The 22131-nt window shown below is 41.2% G+C and overlaps 1 protein-coding gene across 9 annotated transcripts in view; it reads right to left on the minus strand.

Moving 5' to 3' along the window:
• The window catches only part of DYNC1I1 (dynein cytoplasmic 1 intermediate chain 1), a 242979-nt gene that overhangs the window by 7914 nt on the left and 212934 nt on the right, over window positions 1-22131 (minus strand). For all 9 annotated transcript variants that reach the window (XM_065666334.1, XM_065666335.1, XM_065666339.1 and 6 more), the window contains 2 exons: window positions 18467-18607; window positions 12052-12177 (listed from right to left, as the gene is read on the minus strand). In XM_065666334.1, the coding sequence (XP_065522406.1) occupies window positions 12052-12177; window positions 18467-18607 (267 nt within the window). The remainder of the gene's footprint in view (window positions 1-12051; window positions 12178-18466; window positions 18608-22131) is intronic.

Raw genomic sequence — 22131 nt, forward strand, 5'->3', positions numbered from 1 at the left:
AAAAAGAGAAACTGAAAATGAACCGTTACACCACGACTTGGAACGAGCTGCCAGAGTATGTGGTCTGCAGCTGGCCCACGCACCCGTGCTGCCACACACTGTTTTCAATTAGATGGTTGCAGACAAGCCTGCATGGTGGTCCAAGACACGCTCTAGGGGTGACAGTGCTTCCCCATTCAAAAACCTGCGGCCCATTCAAACACATTTCGAAGAAGCAGAATGCTTCCTTATTTTTGTATATAGAAAACCTTGTTCTGACCTAAGGTGATGGGTTTCTATAGCTACTCACCATGCTCCTATGATCAGAAACATTCTAATTAATGCACACCATCTATTAGCTGCATCTGGGTCTGATGCTGTTATGAGGCAAAGGCTGATCTTATTTTAGACAATCCTGTTTACTTGTCTCTGCTTCAGCACAGCTGTATTTGTAAAAAACCCTATATCCAGCAGGGAAAAGAAAAACTGTATGAAAATTGATGTTCCCCTAATCTCTAAAATACTCCGTTGCTTTTGAGAAGGGCAAGAGAAACACTCTTTGAAGAGTTAGCTAATTACAGCTTAGGAAATCTACAGATTAACTTGAGTTTGTGGAAAACAGCAAGTCTGGTAACCAACTAAAATCTCAGACTTCACACCAAGTTATTTGTGTATGTGGTTTATCACCATTTTTATATTCTTTCAATTTAACAGCATCATCAAATAAATGTAGCTTCAGGTGAATTTCATTTTAGCTATTTACCCTAAGCAGAAGTTTTGTCAACCTGTACTGTCCATATCATCCTAGAAAATTAAGTTCTGTATTGAAATCTGCTGCAAATACTTTGTGCAATGGATTAACATCTGAACACATTTATGACATTGTAGATATAAATATTTTTAATTATGATAAAATATAACTACTTCAGCTTGATGTTCTCTCAGAAGCAGAACAGACAACCGGTCTCATTTTCTGGGTGAAAAAGAGCACTTGCAGAATGAGGACTGTAATACTTACAAGTGAAAATCAAGAAATACAGTTCTGCTTTAAGCCACTGATCCTATCTTCTGGAGTGCAACAGATGTTTTATCACTATCACTGAGGTGAAAACAGATATGTAAATGTAAATATTAAGTATCTCGATATGCACACACAGAGCAGGCAGGCATGCACCTATTCTGGCCCTAGTCTCGACCCTCAGAATCAATTACAGACCGCCTTTGATATTTTTCTCAACCTATATGGATTTTTTTTTCCTGAAAAAGCTTGTATTTTTCCAGGCAACACCCTATGCCACACACATGGATGGAAACAAAGTGGGAGGTAATATGCAATGAAATGGCCACCAAAGTAACCAAGAGCACCCCTTCCACATAACTATAGTACCACTGTATTTAACTCTTGGGAGAGCCGAGCATCACTGTTAACAATGGATGAAACCACTGGCAGGAACTCAAACCCCACATACTGCATGCAGATGATTTTAATAAGATACAGTGTTTAGACCACAAAGGATACACTCCAGAGTAGCTCTATATATATTTGTTTACTTAATTGAAGGGGTGGAATACCATAGGCAGCCTAAATACTGCATTTATTCTACACACAGCAGTCAGTCTAGTGTCACAGACAGAGTATACACCACCCTTCTATGAAGTTAATTACTTAGCCCTCATCTAGATTAATGTCTGTTGTGATTTATTTCTTTGCAATTCAACAGCAGGATCTGATTTAACTAGTGCTGCCATAGTAAAAAGAAGACAAAATATTAGCTTATATGACAAAAAAACCCTCTTAATCTCAAACAGAAACTGAATCCATTTTCAGCAAACTTTGACTTTTTCTCCTAAGGAGAACAGTAGCTGCTGAATTGTTACACATTTGATGGTAAATTATGTTTTGAATACCAAGCAAACAATGGTGTTATTTTAATAATTTATAAGTAATGTGCAAAGATACACTGTATAAATGGCCTACATAGGAACTCAAGCATTTGAATGCCCATTAATTCTTCTCTAAACTTAGTCCTCTTTGTCTGTAGCAGTCATCTTGATGCCAGCCTAACAAGGGAACAGGCCAAAATGTAGTCCATAAATTACACATACATGACACACAAATGCATCTTAACAGAACATTAAGATTGCAGACTGTAACACTTCAAAGATAGGAAATGTCAGAGTTAAGGCTAACTCCCTCAATTTGAGCATGTTACTCATTTTGTGTTATGATATTGTCTTTAATCTTTAAAGGAAAAAAAGAAAAAAGTAAGAAACAACAAAACCTGTGCTGGAAGCTAACACCAGTAATGGAAACTTCAGCCTGAGGATTAAAACTTGATGGGGCATATGGAAAAGAAAACAAGGAAGTCGAAAATATCTTTAATTGAAGACAACGTTACAGTTCCACCTATAATATCAGAGTTGGCTCAGGCTCTCCTCAATTAATCAGAAAGAATGATGTCCAAGCTATCAAACACATTAACCTTCCTTCAATTAATGTGTACAAATGCTGCACTTGATATTGACTACAGAGGATAAAATAATGAGTAATCACCAGTCATCTTCAAAGAGATAACTGAAAGTTGAAATTTAGATTACTTTTGCTTCCTTAGATCACCTCATATTTTAAAATTACAAATGCTAAGCTATAATCTTATATCCTGTGCTTTAAGCACACCAGAGTGCTTTCACCAGTCATGTTACAGGGATCCTCTCCTACAGATACCCTCGAGGTATACTTTCAATGGCAGAGAATATTGGCCTGTTTAAGTCCTTGGAAACAAAAGGGATTTAATATAATTAATAAGCTACTGGAGCTGAGAGAGCATCTGACATGCTTCAGAAAAGCTCACAATTTTGCTTCAAAAGAGGTGGTGCCCTAAGCAGCATCTTGCGGCTCCCAACTTCCCACCGCTTCTGCAATGCCATCGGTTTACAGGTTAAGAAAAACATTGATGCATTCTGCCTGCTATTTGTCTCCCATGAGGATCTCAGTCCTGCTCAGTACTGCTTTGATTGCCATTTCTCAAGGTCTTTGAAAACTCCTGTAATTTTTTTGCACGAGTTTCAGGACGTTTAACACATGGAGCTAAGGGATCAGGAGAATTCCTCCTCTACTAAATAATGTTATCAGCTCTCACCATTGCACTAGAAAGCCTAAACATACCAAATGGAACAAAACTAGAAGGTAAGGAGCCTTTAACCTAGTGTTCCTTCCCATATCTACGTTTTCTTTCTTTTTTTACTGACAACTACATGGATTGGAAGAACTGTCCCACCACTTACACTTGAAATAGCAGATATTCAGCCTCTGGGGTAATGGCACTGGCAAAGGTGCCTCCCTGAAGTCCAGCTGAGTGAACGACTGCTGCTTCAAGGAAGAAATAAATCATGGCGTCTTCAGCTCAGCCTGCTTCGTTTCCAAACCAAGTCAGTCATGTCCACGCCGTGATTCATGCCCAGAAACGTGGCAGAACAGGAACTGTACAGGACTTCTGTCATGGCTTTCCGGCTTCCAGCTGGCAAGTGGACACTGACCAAAAGCAACGTACGAACTGCTTAAAGATTTTGGTTTGCAGAACAGTTGCTGCCTTTCCTGAGATCCTGCACACATTCCACCACCTGCAAAAGCTCATCCATGGAACAGCAGTTTGGCTGTTGTCTTCTTTAATTTCAGACATGGTCTTTTCCCTTGCTCTACACACTGAAGGATACATTTCACATTTAAATTAAACACTGAAGATGGAATTTTAGCTGCCTAATAGGATGTATTAAGGCCCAGAGTTATCCTCAATTGATATTTTAGGATCAACCGTTACTTTCCAAATCAAATTAAATAAATCAGGTATTTTTTCGTGTTCAACTACAGACCACTTTGCAAGCCATAAAAAAAGACTGGAAACGTAGTTAAGGATTCTCAACAAGAAAACTGCTACTGAATGTGGCAGGTTGAAACCACAGAAGCATCATGAAGAAAATTAATTACACAAAGCAGCTGCTGTTTCAGTTTAACACCACAATGGTAATACATTAATTTCAATGAAATCTGCAAACTGCTGCACACAGAACAAGCTTAAACTGATTTTTGCATTTGGTACTTTTTTCCCTTCCGTACTTTCTGTTATTTAAAAGCTATGAACATTTTTCAGTAACACATCTTTTTCTGTATCTTTTTGAGATAAAAACTATCAGAGAAAATACCACCCAACAAACTTAACTAGTGTTAGTCTGGGACTTTATACATACACTGACATACTCTGGGACTTTATTACATGCATTGACTTCAGTTTTGTCTCTCACTGGTGTTCCAGGTCGCAGGGTCAGAATGGGGAAGACCAGCTAAAACACTCGCTCAGCTTCCGCTGCCTCACCTGCAACTTCCATGGAAAGCCTGGACCCAGATTACCTTTTCCACTAAACATCCTGAAAGGTTTTCGGGAGAAGCAGTAACTGACAAGCTGGTAGTGAAGCCATTGGTAGTGCTGATGTGCTAAACATAGAGTGGATGGACAAGCATGTTCTATCTGGAGCCTGCGTTTCTCCTTTCTCTCTTGCCCTTTACCATGTTTCCCAGCTCAGCAGGAAAAAAAGGGCAGGAAGATTGTCACAGACAGCTCTCCCTTCTTCCTCTCCTGTATGCGTTACTGTGTAGAAAGGGAATGACCTCTTACAGCTTCTCTTCTGCCACCCTCATCACTTCGTTATCTGACTGCCTTCTAATAGTGCATTAAGCTACATGATTAACCCCTGTCACATGTGGCTTGTCCTCTCTGATCCTCTCTGCAGGGGGAGGATCCGGGCCTTCACAAGGGAAAAGCAAACATACATTCACTTTAAAAGTAGTGTGCAAATGAATAAAAAGGACTGGAGCCAGATTTTTGTTGGTTGGTTGACTGGCTTTCTTAAGCTTTTTTTTTCATGTGATGAGGAGATGGGGAATCCTCATAAAAGATATTTGTATCATATTGGAAACTCATGTCTTTTCACCCCATGAAATTCTCTGGGGAGCTAGTAAGCCATCTCGGAAGAACTACTGAAATATTTCACCATAAGCAACTGGAAGCTAAGGATAAAGAATCAACTGAATTTTTAGGATGACTATTTAACCCACCCTCCCCACCCCGCTTTCTGTCTGTTTTCACAAATGCCCATTTAATTCCACTGTCTATCAACAACAGAAGGGTTTTTTGTTACAAATCTGGTACTTCCTCCTTTAGTTTAAACAAGTAATATTCTGGCAGTAAAATGATAGTGGAATTTGATGTTCATATATATATATATATATACACATATATACATAACAGAAGAAACTCTGTTGCTACCAAGAACAAGCAGCCTTCCAGTATCTGAAGGGAGCCTACAGGGATGCCAGAGAGGGACTCTTCATTAGGGACTGTAGTGACAGGACAAGGGGTAACGGGTTAAAACTTAAAACAGAGGAAGTTTAGATTGGATGTAAGGAAGAAGTTCTTTACTGTTAGGGTGGTGAGGCACTGGAATGGGTTGCCCACAGAAGCTGTGAATGCTCCACCCCTGGCAGTGTCAAGGCCAGGTTGGATGCAGTCTTGGTCTAGCGTGAGGTGTCCCTGCCATGGGCTGGAACTAGATGATCTGAAGGTCCTTTCCAACCCAAAAGATTCTGTTATTCTATGATTCTATGATCATGGCATAGGCAGGAGTATGCCAAGTGTGACCCATTGCTGTATCATCAGAAGCACATCACAAAATCCTGTTGTCAGGCTCCACTTCAAGAGGCTGTTTGTCCCACTGTCCCTATCTGCTCTGTAACTTCTGCCTTCTGATAGTTAAAAATAGTCTTCTAATTTCTGACTTGAAGAGATGGCCAGCTTGCTGCCACGTGCTGGTGGCAGCATGTCCTCAGCTCCACTAGTTTTCCCTCTCTGGCCCCAAGCACTCCTAGATCTGCAAGTACATGAACCATCTATATTGCCACCAGACTTCCTTGGATAGTCATACAAAGTTTTTCAGCCTCTTTCTACAGGCTACTATTCTCTCCCAGTAGCCTAGATCCACATCTCTCTCTCATACATTTCAAGTGTTCTTTTCTAAAAAAAAGAGGGGAAATGATTTTGAAGTAATTTTAAAAATAACATTGATTTTATGAAGCTACTTTGAAGTCAAAAGGCCACAACGAAGGACGGAGAAGGGCAGAGAGGTAGTGGTGCCACATGATGTGCAAGAAGTGGCAGGTAAGGGGAAGAAATGCAAAGCCCAGGACTGGCGCTGGAGATAAACAGCTCCAACCCGCAACAACCAGCCTTGGGTAAATCAGATTAGTTAGATGACGAGTCTTCCCTCTTGAAATGTACTTCTCTAATAAAGATTGCTATTAGTAACGCAAGCCTCCAATCCAGCTTATTTACATACCAAAATAGACTGAAATAAAAAGGTAACTCATACCCTTTTCCATTTCTTATCAGACTAGTACAACCTTACTAACAAGTACACAGCCTGGGACAAGAATGTATAGGAGTACTCACAGACATAAATGTATATATTTCTATAACTGTATGTAGCCAAGCCTTCTTTTAAACCATAAAAGTATATAAATGCTTGATTTTAACTTATCAACATAACAACATTGTTTTTCTACAGAAGAATAAAGCAGTGCTTACATAAAGCCCTCAAAGCATTCACAGTAGCCTAAAGTAATGAATATTGTAATGAGAAACACAAGTATTTAGGGTGATAATGACTGGACTTTGCTCTACTTAGATCAGCTCACCCCCTATGGAGGCTACCAGAGCTTAAAGATTTTATCACCCTAGTAATCAGCAATGGGTAATGGCCTTCATAAAACACAGTAATTAAATTGACTGATTTCAAACTAGTGCATTTTTTTCATTAGGGAGTTCTTATTTAACCTACTTCAAAAATCCCTTTGTGAATACTGGCTGTATTAGTCAAAATTCAAATGACAAGGGACGAAGAGCTTGTTCTGCTCAGTATTTCAGAGGCAGAGGGGAAGCAAATCAAAACCTTAGCTCTTGACATTTTCCAACAACGCAAGAGATTCTGCTTTGTTAAAACATGCTTTTAAAATTCTCTAAGGCCAGTGTTCCAACCTCCCTAGCAAAAATATCAATGGTGAAATTCAGGCACCGCCTCACAATCAATTTAATTACCCTTTATGCCTGGATTGTGCATGCTCTTGTAACTACTGTATCTTACTTGATCTTTGAATGCTTTTGAATAAAACTGGGTTGTAAGTACAGCCCTTTATTATTGCTCAAATCTGCCTTCACGATACGTGCATGAGCCATTTATCTGTGTTCGAAAAATACTTGTAACTCAACACAGATTTTAAGTAAAGTATTTTATGGCGAGTCTCAACTCTGCTTTTGCGGCAAAAACATTTCCTAACTCAATATATGCTCTACAGGAGCTTTATGATGGCAAAAGTAAACCTACTGGAAAATCTACCTGGATAACTACATGACACAAAACCTAGTTTCATATTTCTCTCTCTGGGCTACAGCAGCTTTTAACTGCATGAAAGAGATGCTGGATATATTTTCTGTATGAAATCTATAGTGGAACACAGGGATCTGAAGATAGGAGCCCAAGTACCAACCTTTCCCTACTTTACCCAGAAAACTAAGTGACTCAGTGGCCATGCTGAAATGTGAGAGTTGGCCACAAATATGCACTTATCTCTGTCTAGAACCCTAAGAATCTCAGAGCAGCCGTTAAAGGCTGTTGAAATCCAAGGTAATTATTTTATAGGCATCAGTGGGATATTCCTTACTGTACTACTTCATCTACATATTTCAGGCACTTGCCAGCTCTTCCCTCACTGGTCATGCACTTGAAAATGCGATACAGGACTAACACCCATCACGGAGCAAATGGGGAAGTACAAAAACAACCTAATGCAGCAGCCCTGAAACAGCTTAAGGAGATATTAACTCTGAAACCTAACAAAGTCACAAAAAGATCAATATGATTCCGATTCTGCTGCAAGAAAACATGGACAGAAGTAACAATCGTGTAAAGAATTCCAGGTAACTGCTTTCTTTGGCACAGCCATCTTTCCTGGGTGGTCTAGGTAAAGATCATTCCTTACTTCTCTCCAGTTCCACCTGTCCTTCCAGTTGCCCTTTAAAAGCATGACCAAAATCAACCATCTGAAAGATCACCAGACACAATAGTTTGTCCTGTAAACTAGTTCAACAAAATAATGTAATTAGCTCCTTGTGACTACAGCTTCAAACTCTCCAGTCTTGTGCTGCGAAACTGACTTTACATTTTATTACAATCAAAGAATAAATAATTGAATTACAGTTTCTATCTATTTATTCACAGTGCAAGCAGAATATGACCTGGAAGAGATTAATGGCAAACAAAAGAAACAATGGAAGGTGGATGAGAAGCTACTTCTTTCACAAAGGTGCAAAGAGCATTCTCAATAAGCCAGGTAAGCAACAAAGGTGGTTGTTAGAGAATATTTATGACAGTGGGAACTGTGTAACATCACTGAAGCATGCACAATGGGAGCAAGCTTTCTAGAAAATATATCTACAAAAGAGACATGCAGTAAGGTCTAACTATCAATCATCTGGACATGTAAATAATTCTATAGTCAGTGGTCCATGCTCTGTTAAAATCAACTTCTACCATACAGCAAACTTGCTGACCAGTAATTAAGACATATAACTAAAGAAGCTAAAATATGTTATACATACTATCCCAACATCCCTACTACTAGACCAGCAAAGGTTTGAATATTTAGGCCTCACAGAAAGTAAAGTATATTTACAATGACTCATTCTATTCTCTGGATAAGTTCTATAGGCTTAAGATCCCATCACACTCAATCAGATTTTTGTGTGTTTGTTTGGGGTTTTATTTCATTTTATAATTCACGTTCTTTAAATCAGGGGTTACTGATCCACAAGAGCACATCTATACGGACTATTTAAGTCTCCTCTGCACTGGAAGTGTGTGTATAACTCCCATTAATGCTAATGGGCGTAAAGCACATGCATTGAGGAGAAAATAGACCCCTCGCTGTGAAAATAAATGTGTTCAGTTATTTTCAGACACGATGCTGAAATCAAACAACTAAAAGTACATACTCTAAGGAGATAACATTATATAGCCTAACTGAAAATGTCATAATTATTTTTAACTCCTTGGTTATAGACCCTGCCACATTCTTCATGTTTCTGCCATTTCTCATGTCATAAAGACTATGACTGGCTAACACAGCAAAAAGGGCCAAATTCTAAATACTTACACAAGCAAAACCAGCCCTGATCTCACTCTCCGTACCTTCACAAAGGATGCAAGGTTAGGCCTTGTGTCTTACGTTTTCACCTAGACAATAAAATATTTTCTCTTTACACCATAGGTTAATAGCAGCAGTAAACTTTACTGTTGCCTAGTTTCTTAAAACTGTGATGAACCTAACGAAGTAAAAATCCTTATTACTTCAGGTTTTTCCTTAATGATTTGATACCCGGTGTTTTCTGCTTTGATCAAAATTCATGGAGTCAATTCTGTGCTCAAACAGGTAAGAAGTTCACTGCTTATACAGCAATGTGAAATTCAAAGACACTGTGCTTTATTATAACACAAATAATAATCACAAATTATTGATACAATAAAAACACAAAATATAATCACCATTTTTTATGATGGATCCAAAGTTTTATGAATTTACAGCTGACCTAATGTGACATTTAGAACAGTCATGAGAGAAGAAAGGTTTTAAAAAGGGTGCAGTATAAGTGGACCATTAATGGTTTCAGTGAGTATATTTAGGGTCTTTACAAAGTGGCCTGCTGAGTTTCTAATGCGAGTAATCACACTCATCTTCCCAAATCAGAGATGCACCTTCAAACAAGTGGATGCTACTGAGTTATCAGTCAGGCAGGGGTGAATTCTTCCAGTGAAGTGGCCTTTTCAGAAGTTGATGCTGTAGGAGACCGGTTGAGTGCTATTGCTGAAAAGTCAACTGTTGCAGCTTAGTTCCAGGCTTATGCAGTGCTGCTGGGTCAAATATGAAGGCTAGGTGCTGCCAGGTGCCTATGGTCTGGCTCCCAGCCCCTCACCCTCAGTCACATGCTCACTCATCTGTTCTCACACTGAGTTAGTCCATGGAGAAAAATACCCCAAGGAAAACAAAACAAAACAATGACTAAAACAATACGTCTCTGCTGATCTATCTCCCTCTCACAATGTGCGTGGTGACAAGCACTGCTACCACCACAAAAACTGGGCAGCCAGGGGTTTGGCTGAGGATGGCTGGCAGACAGGGGGAGAAGGACTGCTGCTTTTAAACTGTCAGCCCAGCTCCCTCATATCCCAGAATCGAGCCATGCAAAAAGGACAGTCAAAGGAGGAATCCAGCCAAGCCAAGGAACTGGCTGGTGTCTGCACACTGAAGTAAAGAGAGAGCCTTAAAGGCTGCCACATTTCTGGCAGACACTTCAAAAAGTGCACACTGAATCCCCCATGCATCACGCCTGAGGACAGCCAAGCACGGAACAACTCATCAGAGAGTTCTTTATGGACAGGCACAGAGGGTTAACAACTGAAGAGGCTGCTATTCACTTTACGAGCCCCCGATTCCAGGCTCTTGAGCTGCAAAGTATTTCTGCATCTCACTTAAGGCTTTATAGTGAGAAGAATTGTGCTGGAGGATATATGAGCACTCTTCTTTTTTAAACCAGAAAAAGCCACTAACAACACAGCAGCCCTGGTAGCATCTGAAGCTGTTGCAGTCCAGACCAGCTCTCCTAAATTCGGTATAGGATTTACTGCAGCTGCCAAAATAATTTGTTGCCTGGATCAATTAGGTCCTTCATTCATTAATGAAGAGGAGGAGGGATAGCAATGGCCCATGACCTGTCAGCAACTGTGTGGATGGACATCCATCTGTCTAAGTGTGGACGGAGCTGAGCTGGAGACACTGGGGGTCTGCAAGGGCAGGGCATGCAGCATTTGTGGCAGAACACTTTATGTAACACTGATCTGGACTCACACAAATAAATACTGTTGAATGACTCTCTTTTGTTTTTCTTTTTCAAGTAATAGAAGCCTGTCTTTTTCATCTATCACTGTGACTCATTTTGCAAGTTGAAGATTATACAGAGAAAAGGCCAAAATCTTACATGTTACTACTTCTGCACAGAACACTAAATCTATGTTTTCCCAGGTGAGCTTGCAGGGACAAACAATCCTATGAATGATTTGGTGTATGATACGCAAAAAGAGCCATTTCTACAGCCTGTCTAGACTCCCAGACAAGATCAGACTGTGCTGTCATCAAACACATTTCCACAGCCTGTTGTATTATTTGTAAGACAGAAAACCCACCTTTTCGGAACAGGCATGCAAAAAGGAAAAATAAGTAAAACCAGCCTGACTTGCCAGTGTCATAGTGGGAATCTGAATGTGGTAACCTTAGAGAATTTAGAGATTGTACTAACAAAATGGCAAGAAGTTTCAGCAAACATTTGTGAGGAAAGGCAACTCCTGCACAAGTGAAAACAATACAAAAATATGAGTCATGCACAAGCAATTTCGCTATGGGCCATAAAATCACTTTATGAGAGTTACAGATAATTCTGTATGTATTCTATAATGTTTCCCTACTGTGTAGAGATGGATATCTCAGTATCCTATCACAGATAATGATGGAAAACAAATTCTCTACATAAAAGCTGATTGCTCAGAGATTCACCCTTAACTGTTCCAAGGGATTGTAATACCGATGGAACACTTTATACTGTATTCATCAACAAAGAAGTAGATTCCATCAGTGCCAAACACACTGCAGTTTGGATGTTTTCTATAAGATATAGCAGGGTGAATTCAGAGCAGCCTTAGACACAGAATACGCACCCTGCTATTTCTCAGCACCTACATACTCTTTATCACACATGCACATACCATCCTCCACAATGACACCTCTCCCTTCCTGTCTTATTCTTTGGAATAAGCCAGGTCCTATTCAAGTGTAACAATACATGATTTTTTCTCAAACTTGGATGTAGCATTCTCCAGAAGCCAAGCTTTAAGAAAACCCCAAAGCAATAATAATACCTCTCCAACATCATAGATCCATATGCGGCCTTCTGAATCACCAACAGCTACCTCCTTCCCAGCCTGGGCCCAGCGGACACGGTTGAGGGCAGAAGCTCCTTCTATGGTGACACTGGCTGTGGGAACCTGTTGAAACAATAGGAACAGGAAGGACAATACAATCACACTGCCTGCAAACCCGGGGGTCAGTTCTGAATGTCCTGTTTAGCTGGGTGAGTCAGAAGTCCCTTGGCATTGCTGGAAGTAACATACAAGCCTGGGGGGGGGGAGGAGGAGGGGGGAGGAAAAGAAAAGGGTTCATTGTTTCTTCACTCACATGTGCTAAAAAGAGGAAAGAGTAAGAGGTTGCTTGGAATGAGCAGGGAAGACTTTTCCGCACTAAAGGGCAGTAAATGAAAGAGATTTTTCCCTTTAACCTCAGAAACATGTGAAACCACATCTCCTTCTTTCTCAACAGTCACAGACTTATGACCAAGAACCGACTGAGGGTAGGCTTTGGCTTCAGTCCTGCCCTGGCTTCTGGCCTCTGACTTGGGCCTAGATAACCTGATGGTCACAGACACATTCCTGTATTCATGCTGACACAGCCTTTAAATCCATACTCACCTCTGTGGCTAGATGCAGAGGCTGAAACTTAGGCACTATGTCAGAAAAGTCCTGAGATAATTACTTCAGAGTGAGGACACAGCAGCAGTGAGAAGAGCTGAACTGACATTTAGGAACTCCTACAGTATGTTCCCACAATTCTCTTTTACATCCCCAGGAGACCTCTTCTGTTTTAAATACAGCTGGATGCTGTCTGATTTCCAAACCCCCTCCCTGCTCCAACCAACTTTACAGGTGATCCACAAGAATACATGAAGATTCTGGTTAACATGTGGGACGAATAAAGCAACAAACAGGTCTTAGGAAAGTATTTGTAATCTACACTGGAACGAGGGCATCAAAAGATGCTGCAGGAGGAAGGAACTGTGTGGGTGTTTGTCCCACACAGGTAGATCACTCAGCTGATTTAGGTCACCTCACAAGACCAGTGATGGCAACCCGCAAGTCTGCTAATGCTCCACCCTGCTGCCTTTAATAGGAGAACCTGCCCGAGCAAGGAGCCTGTAGCTTGGGCATGACAGTCTTCCAGAAAAGGCTTTTTTTGGCTTTAATATGTTTTAGCTCTAATGCTTTTTACGTCTGGGCAAATAGGACAGGATAGCTGCAAAAACAGCTCCTCCATGAGATCCATCTGTGGGAACAGGTCTCAGTCACAGGGTGAGGTGGGGACAGGGGGGTGTCCTGGGATCTATAAATGGACATGGAATTGGAGAGCAGTTTAGGCAAGATGAGGTAACTGGACAGGAACTAGAGTCAGGGCTGCCTCTGAGGGAGTGACAGGTACTCCTTCTGTCCTCACTATGGGCGCAATATCACAGAAGCAGGAAGAAGGCAGTGAGAAGGTGGTATTAAAGCCTGGTCTGAACATGGACAAACTGGCAAGATTAACAAAACCAGTATTTTGCTGACTTCACCTCAGTTTTCCAGCTGCAGTTTTATACTGTTTAATTGTAAGATCAGTCAGAAGATACAGCAGACAAATAATTTTAAAACAAATACTGTATATCTTCCATGCCAATCTCCTCCTCTGCTCTAACGCCTTCATTGTGTCCCACAGGATGAGGGACAGTGGGAAGCTGAACCTTTGCAGACCTCCCAAGACCCCTGTTATGGCTGCAGCATGTGCACAGCCATGTCAGCAGCAGGACCAGGACTGGGAAGCAGGGCTGCTTGCCTTGCCTCTCTCCCCACAGAGACTCCCTGATCCTCCTCCTCCTCCTCACTGACCCTGACACAAGGCTGCAAAACCAAACTGGCACCTCTAGCACAACAAGCCTGCAAAGCTAAAGCATCACCTCTGCAAAGGGCTTCATGGTAGCGTCCTGAGCCCAGCATGTGAAACACAAGTGGATTTTGTTTGCAGAATGATGTAGAAATAATGCTGGATAACAGTCCTCCCCCCTCATTTAAGAAATCATTCAAATGTAAATAAGCTACTGGACTCAAGGCCTAGGTCCTGTCCAAGGCAATATTACCCAAAAAAGCTGTCATCCTGTAACTCCTAGACCCAAGTCTGTTACTGCTTAGTTGGGCGAGAGTTAAAGGCCTAATTCTGACATGGGGTCATTGATCCATGATAAAATCACAGTAGGAAACAAACAAGTTTTGCTCCTGTGATCACTGATTTCTAAAAAAAAAAAAAAAAAAAAGGGGAAAAATAAAAGGGAATAAAAAAAATAGGAAAATGAAAAGCTATTTTAATTCCAAGCAAAAATGAATTTCATACTATTTGGAAATGGGTTTCTTCAAACAACAACAACTAGATGCCACATTTTAGAGGACTAATCCACTAACCAGCTATGTTTCTCAGAAAACCGTAGATCAAAGATATTTGTTTCATATACAAATATACACAACGTATATTTAAGGCACTGAATTTTCACTATGTCTTTCAGGGGGCTGAAATACATAACTCCGGAGCTGCTTTTTTTGTTAATACAGCATTCTTTAAGAGTTTCACATAAAAGCAAGCAGTGTGCATGCCACACATGGCACAACCCATGCTTTATTTCAAAACCCAATGGTATTGTGAAATGTTACTATTCCACAAAGCTATCTAACATAACAAAAAGCAATAATGAAACAGTCATTAAAAATCTAAATAAAAAGGCTTTTCTTCAATGATATGGAGAGAAATATAGTAAAAGTATAATATCTTAAAATAGATTTGTCTGCTCTCAGTAATGATAGGTTAAATTACACATGCTTATTTTAGATTTCAAAGATAAGAGTTTATAATGGTAGTATTATGTTTTTTAAATCACATTTGAAATACTTTATAAATTCTCTGAGGTTGGTGCTTGTCAGATTTTTAACAATTTAAAATGAAATTTTAGCAGGTAACAGATTAAGAAAGATGCAGTCAGAAAAACCTGCATGGTAAGAATATACCTTTTATTTTTCTACTTTTATTGCTTATGTAGTGTCAAAACCTGCTTACAAAGACATCTGTTAGCTGTTTCGAGAAATAGACACCACCCTCATACTTTTGAAGCTAAGGTACGGCATGTAACCCCCCCCCACCAAAACATCTGAATGGGGTATAACACAGCAGGAATAAGCAGTTTTGTAAGTCAGTTTAATATCAGTCCATAGATAAATAAGATTCATCAACAAACTAGAGACCTCCAATCTTGATCAGAAAAGAAATGTTATGGACATGTCGGTAGGAAATCGGCTTTTGGTATCCTGAAACTATCTTCAAACCCCACTGTACTAATCCCTAAAAAATAATACTCAATTTGCAAAAGAATGAAGGAGTGGAGAGGAATTTTTTTTCTCTTTTTTTAAGTTTTTTTTTTTTTTATTCATTTATCAAATGTAAAATAAAATGTGATAACTTTCATTAGTCTTACAAGAACAATTTCTGGTATCCACAGACCAACATGAAGCACACAAATACCCTTGTTACTTTACAGTGAGATTTTGAGAACATTTAGATTGATTAAATCTGTGGTAGTCAAATGATTTTAGTTATTTTGATCAGAGAGCATCTAGCTCTCAGGAGAAATGCCTTTAATAAATACGGGGAGCAACACTAGTGGAAACTGTGTTAGAGTTCAGAAATTTAAAGATAGCATATTGTAACTCCATCCAGGTATTTTCTTAAATGGCTTTACAAAATAATACCTAAATAATAATGTGGCTTATTTCCCAAATTAAACAAAACCAGCCCTCATTAATAACAATCACATCTACCTCTTACACGGAGATTTTTATCAATAGCTAGCAGTTAAACACATCAATATACCTGTCATTTTCTGCCGTCTTCACAAATACTTTGACATCACGTATCTGACATCTGAAAGTAATAAAGTTTTAAAAAACAGGTGCTTCGAGATTCCTTATTACAAAGGCAAAAGTGCTGACAAGGACTTTTCTGAGCAAATGGCAGTGACGACTTAAGTGGTGTAATCGATGGCAGGAATCTTGAAAATTATAAACTAATTACGAGCTACCAGATAGAGGGTAACAGCAAACAGACGATCACTTTCAGTTTAAAAGAACTGCTCACAGTTCTCTTTCAGAGGTACTTTTGCTGCTGCTCGTGCATAACAAAACCTCACATCTATTCAGAATCTGATGGCTTATCATTTATAGAGATTTTTTAATTTGTTTCATCAGTGCTTAGTAAGGAAACCAAATGGTATTTCTGCCTCTAGAGACTCAAATTTGATTTGCATAAAAATACAAAGCTCGGAAATAATTCCAGCCTGATCCTTACATGAGAACTGATTTTGACTTCTCAGAATGGAAATCATTTGTGAAATCAGGGGTGGCCTTGCACACAGAAGAAAAGCAGGACTGAGCTTGAAACGAATTTTTTTTTCTGATGTTCCTTTGTATTTATATGTAAACACACTGAAAATATATCAGCAGTTTTCCACATACAGCCTTATTATTGATGGGAATGGGATCAAGCAGTCCATACTAATTTTTTGGAAACAAATTATGGTCTCATTGAGTCAAATGGCAAAACATCAGTTGATTTCAAACAGAGCAGGATTTCAGCCCTGGAATTAGGAGGGAAAGGGTTATTTTTTTTTTCTTCTTAAAATGCAGGGTTTTATGCTGTGTTTAAGCCTGCATTAATGAGAACACCTGAAGGATATGTCCCTCCCTTCCCAAAATAAATTCCAAGAAGACTCCTCCTGTATATCCTCCAGCTGTATGTGCTCTAATTAAAAAGGCTGCGCTACTTCCTGCTCAGAGCACTTCAAAAGGCCTTGCTACTCCCCTTGACAATGCAGTGCCCGGTGCTGGTTCCTCTTACCTGTCCATACTTATTTATGGCAAGCACCACTCACTAGAAGCCATAAACTGTTCCTGTATTTTACTCTGTCTGAAATGTACAGCATGTTTATGGGAAAGGGGTATTAATGGTCAACTAGTCCTAAAAAAAAAAGTAAATAAATAGGGTACATGGGGGAAATACTGCTGTTCGCTCTTTGGTCTTCTTTTTTGGAAATAAAAATAAACTGTCAGTTAATATGTGACCTTTTCTTTTACAGTCTGTTTGTTCTTAATTTCACATGGAACTAAGTAAAAATATGCAAGATGTCAGTTGTGAAGAAGATGATGTCAACTTCATTGTGGTTCCTTCGTGCTGAATACTGGTTGCTGGCCATCTGGGACTGACCTCAAGTGACCTGACAGGTTTGCTCAAAACCATTTTAGGAGGAAACTCAAATCCAGAAAAAAAACCCAGTACCAGCATAAGTCTGCAGCATTTTAAAAAATATGAAATAGTAAGAAGAAAAAGGGGTGTTTGGCACGTTTAGAAAATGAGCTTTTAAAAAACACAGTAAATACTAAATAGTACTCTCGATCTTTTCAGAAAGATCTTTGATTAATCCTTTCTCGTCAGCAAAATCCAAAGGTGCAACGCTTTCTCTCCAGTGGTCCTCACTATTTACTTTAATAGCAATGTAAAGAAAAATAGTTATTTTTCGTTTGCATTTGTGCCTTTAAGTTTCACAGCGAATATTAAAAAAGGGAAAAAAGTGAGGGTATAAAATCACAAATAACATGTGATACAGATGCCTTGTGCTTCGGAGACTGAAGCTGGGTAGCCAGCGATTCAGTGAGGCGAGGGGTAGGCACAGTGGCACGCAGGGTTTCCGGCACGTTGGTGGCACTAGTACCGGGCTGGCAAGTTAACATATCCAGAGGATGTGGAGCGGTGGATAAGCACGAAGGGAAGTGAGGTCTCCCACCCAAGCACGAAGCATCTCCGTACCTCAGAAGGCTAGCAAAGGGATGCCCGACAGGCCTGTGGCAGCCGTGGCCAAGTTGTGACCACCTCAGTGAAGGCATACTGCTGTTTCTGTGTGCCAGAAACGGGGGCGGGGATGATAAAAACACTATGGAACGGGCGCGGTTTCAGAGAGCACCTTAAAATAACATTGATGGGAAGGAGTCTCCTTCCCGAGCCGGCACCGCGGCTACGTATTTGTGTTGGCTTCCCGCCGGGGGTGCCGCAGCGGGCCCTACCCACCCGTGGCAGGTACCCGAGAGCAGCAGCCCCGCCGCAGGGGAGGGAGGCGGGCGGGGAGGAGGGCGGTCAGGAGCCCCCAGCAGCGGAACCCGCCCCCCCCAGCGCAGCCCGGGGCTTGGGCGGCGGCCGACGCCGGGCTCCCCGCACCCCGGGGGAGCCCGACACCCCCGCAGACCCCCGTTGGACGACGGGGGTGCTCGGCAGCGCCGCGCCGCCGCCTCTCACAGGGTTAAGGACCTGCACGGAGCCCCACCGCCCGCCCGCCCTCGCGTTCCCAGCGCAGGCCGCCGTCGAGCCGCCGCGCCGCCTCACCTCGGTGTCGTTATTCAGGTTCCACAGATCCAGGCGCCCCATCCCGTCCACACAGGCGAAGAGCGCGGGATGCACTGGCGACCACATGACATCGTAGACATAGTCGGCATTGTCTTCAAAGGAGTAGAGCGGCTTGTTGTGCTGTAAAGCAGAGAGCAGCATGAAGACTTCGTGGCGCTAGTGCTGCCTGGGGCTGTCTGGCGAGTCTAATTAAAAACTTTGCACATTTACAAACTGTCATAAAACTTCCCCAGATGAAAGGTCTTTGCGAAGGGTGGGACTGCGCTTTAATGGGGCAACAACTGTCCGGTGGGATAAATGAGATGCCCGGCGTGAGGGGTGTGGGACGCGCGGGTGACGGGGCGGGGGGAGCGCCCGCGGCCTCTCCCGCTCCCGGCCGGCACTCCGGAGGGGGGTGCGGCAGGCTCCGGGCAGGTACCGTCGCGCCCGCCAGAGCCAACCGCGGTCGCGGTCGCGCCCGATAATGAGGATGGTGCGATCGGCGCGGAGCCGCGCGGCGCCCTCCGCGCTCCTGCGCGTACCGCGGGCGGCGCCTGCCACCTAGCGGCGGGCGGGGCCAGCGCACGCACCGCACCCGCCGCCCCGAGAGCCGGGTGGGCCGGGAGGGAGGTCGAGGGGGAAGTTAGGAAGTGCACCAGGAATAAAGTGTAATTGTCCGTCATGAATTATTCATCGCATCTGGCTTGTCTAATTTTTGCATAATGGCTCCGCTAATCCCCGATCAATTAATGGAAAATGAAATTTGAATGATAATGAAAACTCCAGAGATGAAAGAAATTAAGTATTCTCATGGCTGCTGACAGGAATCTCAACAATGGGACTGCTCTGAGGGTCTCTCTCCCTCCCTCCCCTGCCAGCTGCCTGCGGCGGCCCCCCTGCTACTCACGAAGGCTTCTGCGGGAAATGAGGTGTCACACGGGGTATCCCGGTCAATGTCTGAACCTCATCCACAGGGTATCTGGGTCGTGTCCCTCTAGAACACACCCCAGTCCCCTTTACAAAGGAAACCATCTTGTGAGCAATGCAGTACATAGCCCTGTGGTATTTTCCAAACAGCAAAGCAGCTGATTGCAATATTGTATCAATTTCATTTAGTGTATTATTACTTTAGAACCATAAAGCAGTCGGTTTAATCTCTATCTACAGCTGCGTCCCTGCCAGTTTTGGGTCTGGTCCTCCTGCGCTACATGGTGCTTCTTTGGGTGTGTGGCTGGAAGCACGCGGATCTCTATACTGTTGCACTTGTGAGTATTCACATGGCATGTTGCTATTGCAGTACTGCATGTTAAAGAATTCAGAAATACTCCTGTTCATCACAGGTGTTAAAAATATAAGAGAGGTGTAATTACATGAGTTTGTCTTTTGAAAAAATACTGGAAATACAAAGGGATTGATTCTATAGGCTAGTTTTAACTCTGCTTAAATTCATGAAAGACACTTGGAATGATTACAGGATCAGGGCCCAGATTTTCATGAGTGACCTAGTGTTTTTGTGCATTTCATAAGATTAGTAAACATACTCGTTTTGTGTGGAAATAAAATGAAATTAGAGCCTAGGCTTTACTACCTCAAATGTATACAACATTTTTATTGCTTTTCCAAAGCCGGAGTCTTGCAAAAAGAAAAGGAAAAAAATTACGAGAATATTTTCTTACCTGAACAAGGTCTTGTTCTCCAAACACATGTGTATCTCCTTCATATATTATCAGTACCAGTGAAATTACTTACATGTGTTAATGGAATTACTTACATGCATGTGCTAAAGCATTTTGAAGGGTTGAGGGCCAAATTAAGACAGCTTTTGAAGAGGCAGGGGTGTTTCAGAGGAAATATCAAAGTGAATCTACAGCTGTGAGCTGGGAAATAGTATTTAGAGTGGGCCATGCAAATCCACAATGTCTATCTGCTGTATTTTGTATTTTCACTGGAAACACCTAATTTAGTTTCAAATACATCAGCTGTCTAAATGCTAGGAAAATGGGCTTTGAACACAATAGTATACTGAAGTGAAAGGAAATCTGGTCAAACGCTAGGTGGCTGGTATTTTTTTTTATTCCTGGCAAATGTACTGCACATGTAGCACTTTAACATTTAATGTCATGGGAGAAGTAACAAAATTCCACAGAAGAGGACTATTAAGGTATCAGTCAATCCAGGGCGTATTTCAATCAGCATTTCCTTTTTGTCAACAAATTCTTAGAGCGTGACTCTTTTTTAATGCTCTTTTTAGTTCTACCAGTTTATCTGTCTTCCAATTCACACCTATAGACCAAGGCGTTAGAAGGAAGGGCCAGGAGGTTTGGGTCTAGTCTGTATCTTGCTGTTCACATGCTGTATAGTCTCTGGCAAGTAGCTTTAGCTGATGTGCCTCAGTTTCCCTGTTTGGAGTGCTGGAATTTGAGAAGAAAAGCATAGCAGATATGCAGCATATATTGCCTTTACCTTAACAGTGGAAATAGTTAGATCAAAAGTCAGAGGGAAAATCTGGACAACAGGAATAACAAGTCTTTTGAGAAAGATCTCCAACATGTAAGGAATGACACACAAATGAATGGAGATGAACAGGGAGTGGAGCATTGTAAGGAAGTAAGAAACTGCAGCCATGTGAGCAGCCCAACCAAAAGGCACGATCAACTGCAGTGTGGTTGGGAAAACCAGGCGGTGGTAGTGGAGCTGAGCTTCAGTCTTCATATTGCCCCCAGTATCTCTGTCCTCCCAGGCTGACTAGTCTCCACTGGAGAAAACAAAAGTATTTCCCATACTGTGTCTTGTTGTCTTGCACTGTTTAACTGGGGAAGAACCTACAACTGCATCAGGTCAGGCTGGAGGTCCATGTTGCTTACAATCCTGTCTTAATAGTAAGAGTGAGTGGCCCTTTCGTAAAAGCTGGTATTTCATCCTGGTCTGATTTTCCCCACTGAGTGCAGTTATGTTAATTTCATTGCTGTATTTGTAAGGTTAAGTGTGTATATAAATGTTTGAAGGTCTTATTTACTGTAAGCCTATTAACTAAGGGCCTTGGCCTACAGGTTCTTTTAATGTAAGGATTTATGAGTAAGGACCAATACCACCCACTTTTAGAAAATGTTGAAATGTGGAACCCTGTAAAGGTCACTTTAAAGCAGTTTTAAATTACCAAAACTTCAGACTTACACAATCTATAACTAACATATGGCTATTATTATAAAACAACTGAAATATAAACTTGAGCTTTCATTCTTAAATATCAACCCATTCTGTTATTCAATAGAACCGAAAAAATAGTATAAAGCAGTATCTTCAGACAAACTCAGGCCAAATCTACTTACTACTGGAAAAAAAAGAGAGTTTGGGGTGAAAATGTGTCCCTACTGAATTGATGGAGTTCTGCTATTGATTTCAACAGGACAGAATTTGAGCATTTAGTGGAAAAAGCCAATTCCAAGACACGTGATTTTGTCTCATTTATTTAAGCATGTCTTCAAAATCTATTGTTCATCCTCAGTGTTTGTATACAAGGCATTGTTTAAAAGAACAATGCAGAGTGAACATTTTAAATACATGGGAGCTCTCTAGGAATTAGCACTTGTCTATGAAATAAGAAACTCACCTAAATAAATACTACATATTTATATAGAACAGGTCTTTTTTTCCACATATAAATT

The sequence above is a fragment of the Lathamus discolor genome, chromosome 2 (genome assembly GCF_037157495.1).
Source record: "Lathamus discolor isolate bLatDis1 chromosome 2, bLatDis1.hap1, whole genome shotgun sequence".
In the NCBI taxonomy this organism is placed as follows: Eukaryota; Metazoa; Chordata; class Aves; order Psittaciformes; family Psittacidae; genus Lathamus; species Lathamus discolor.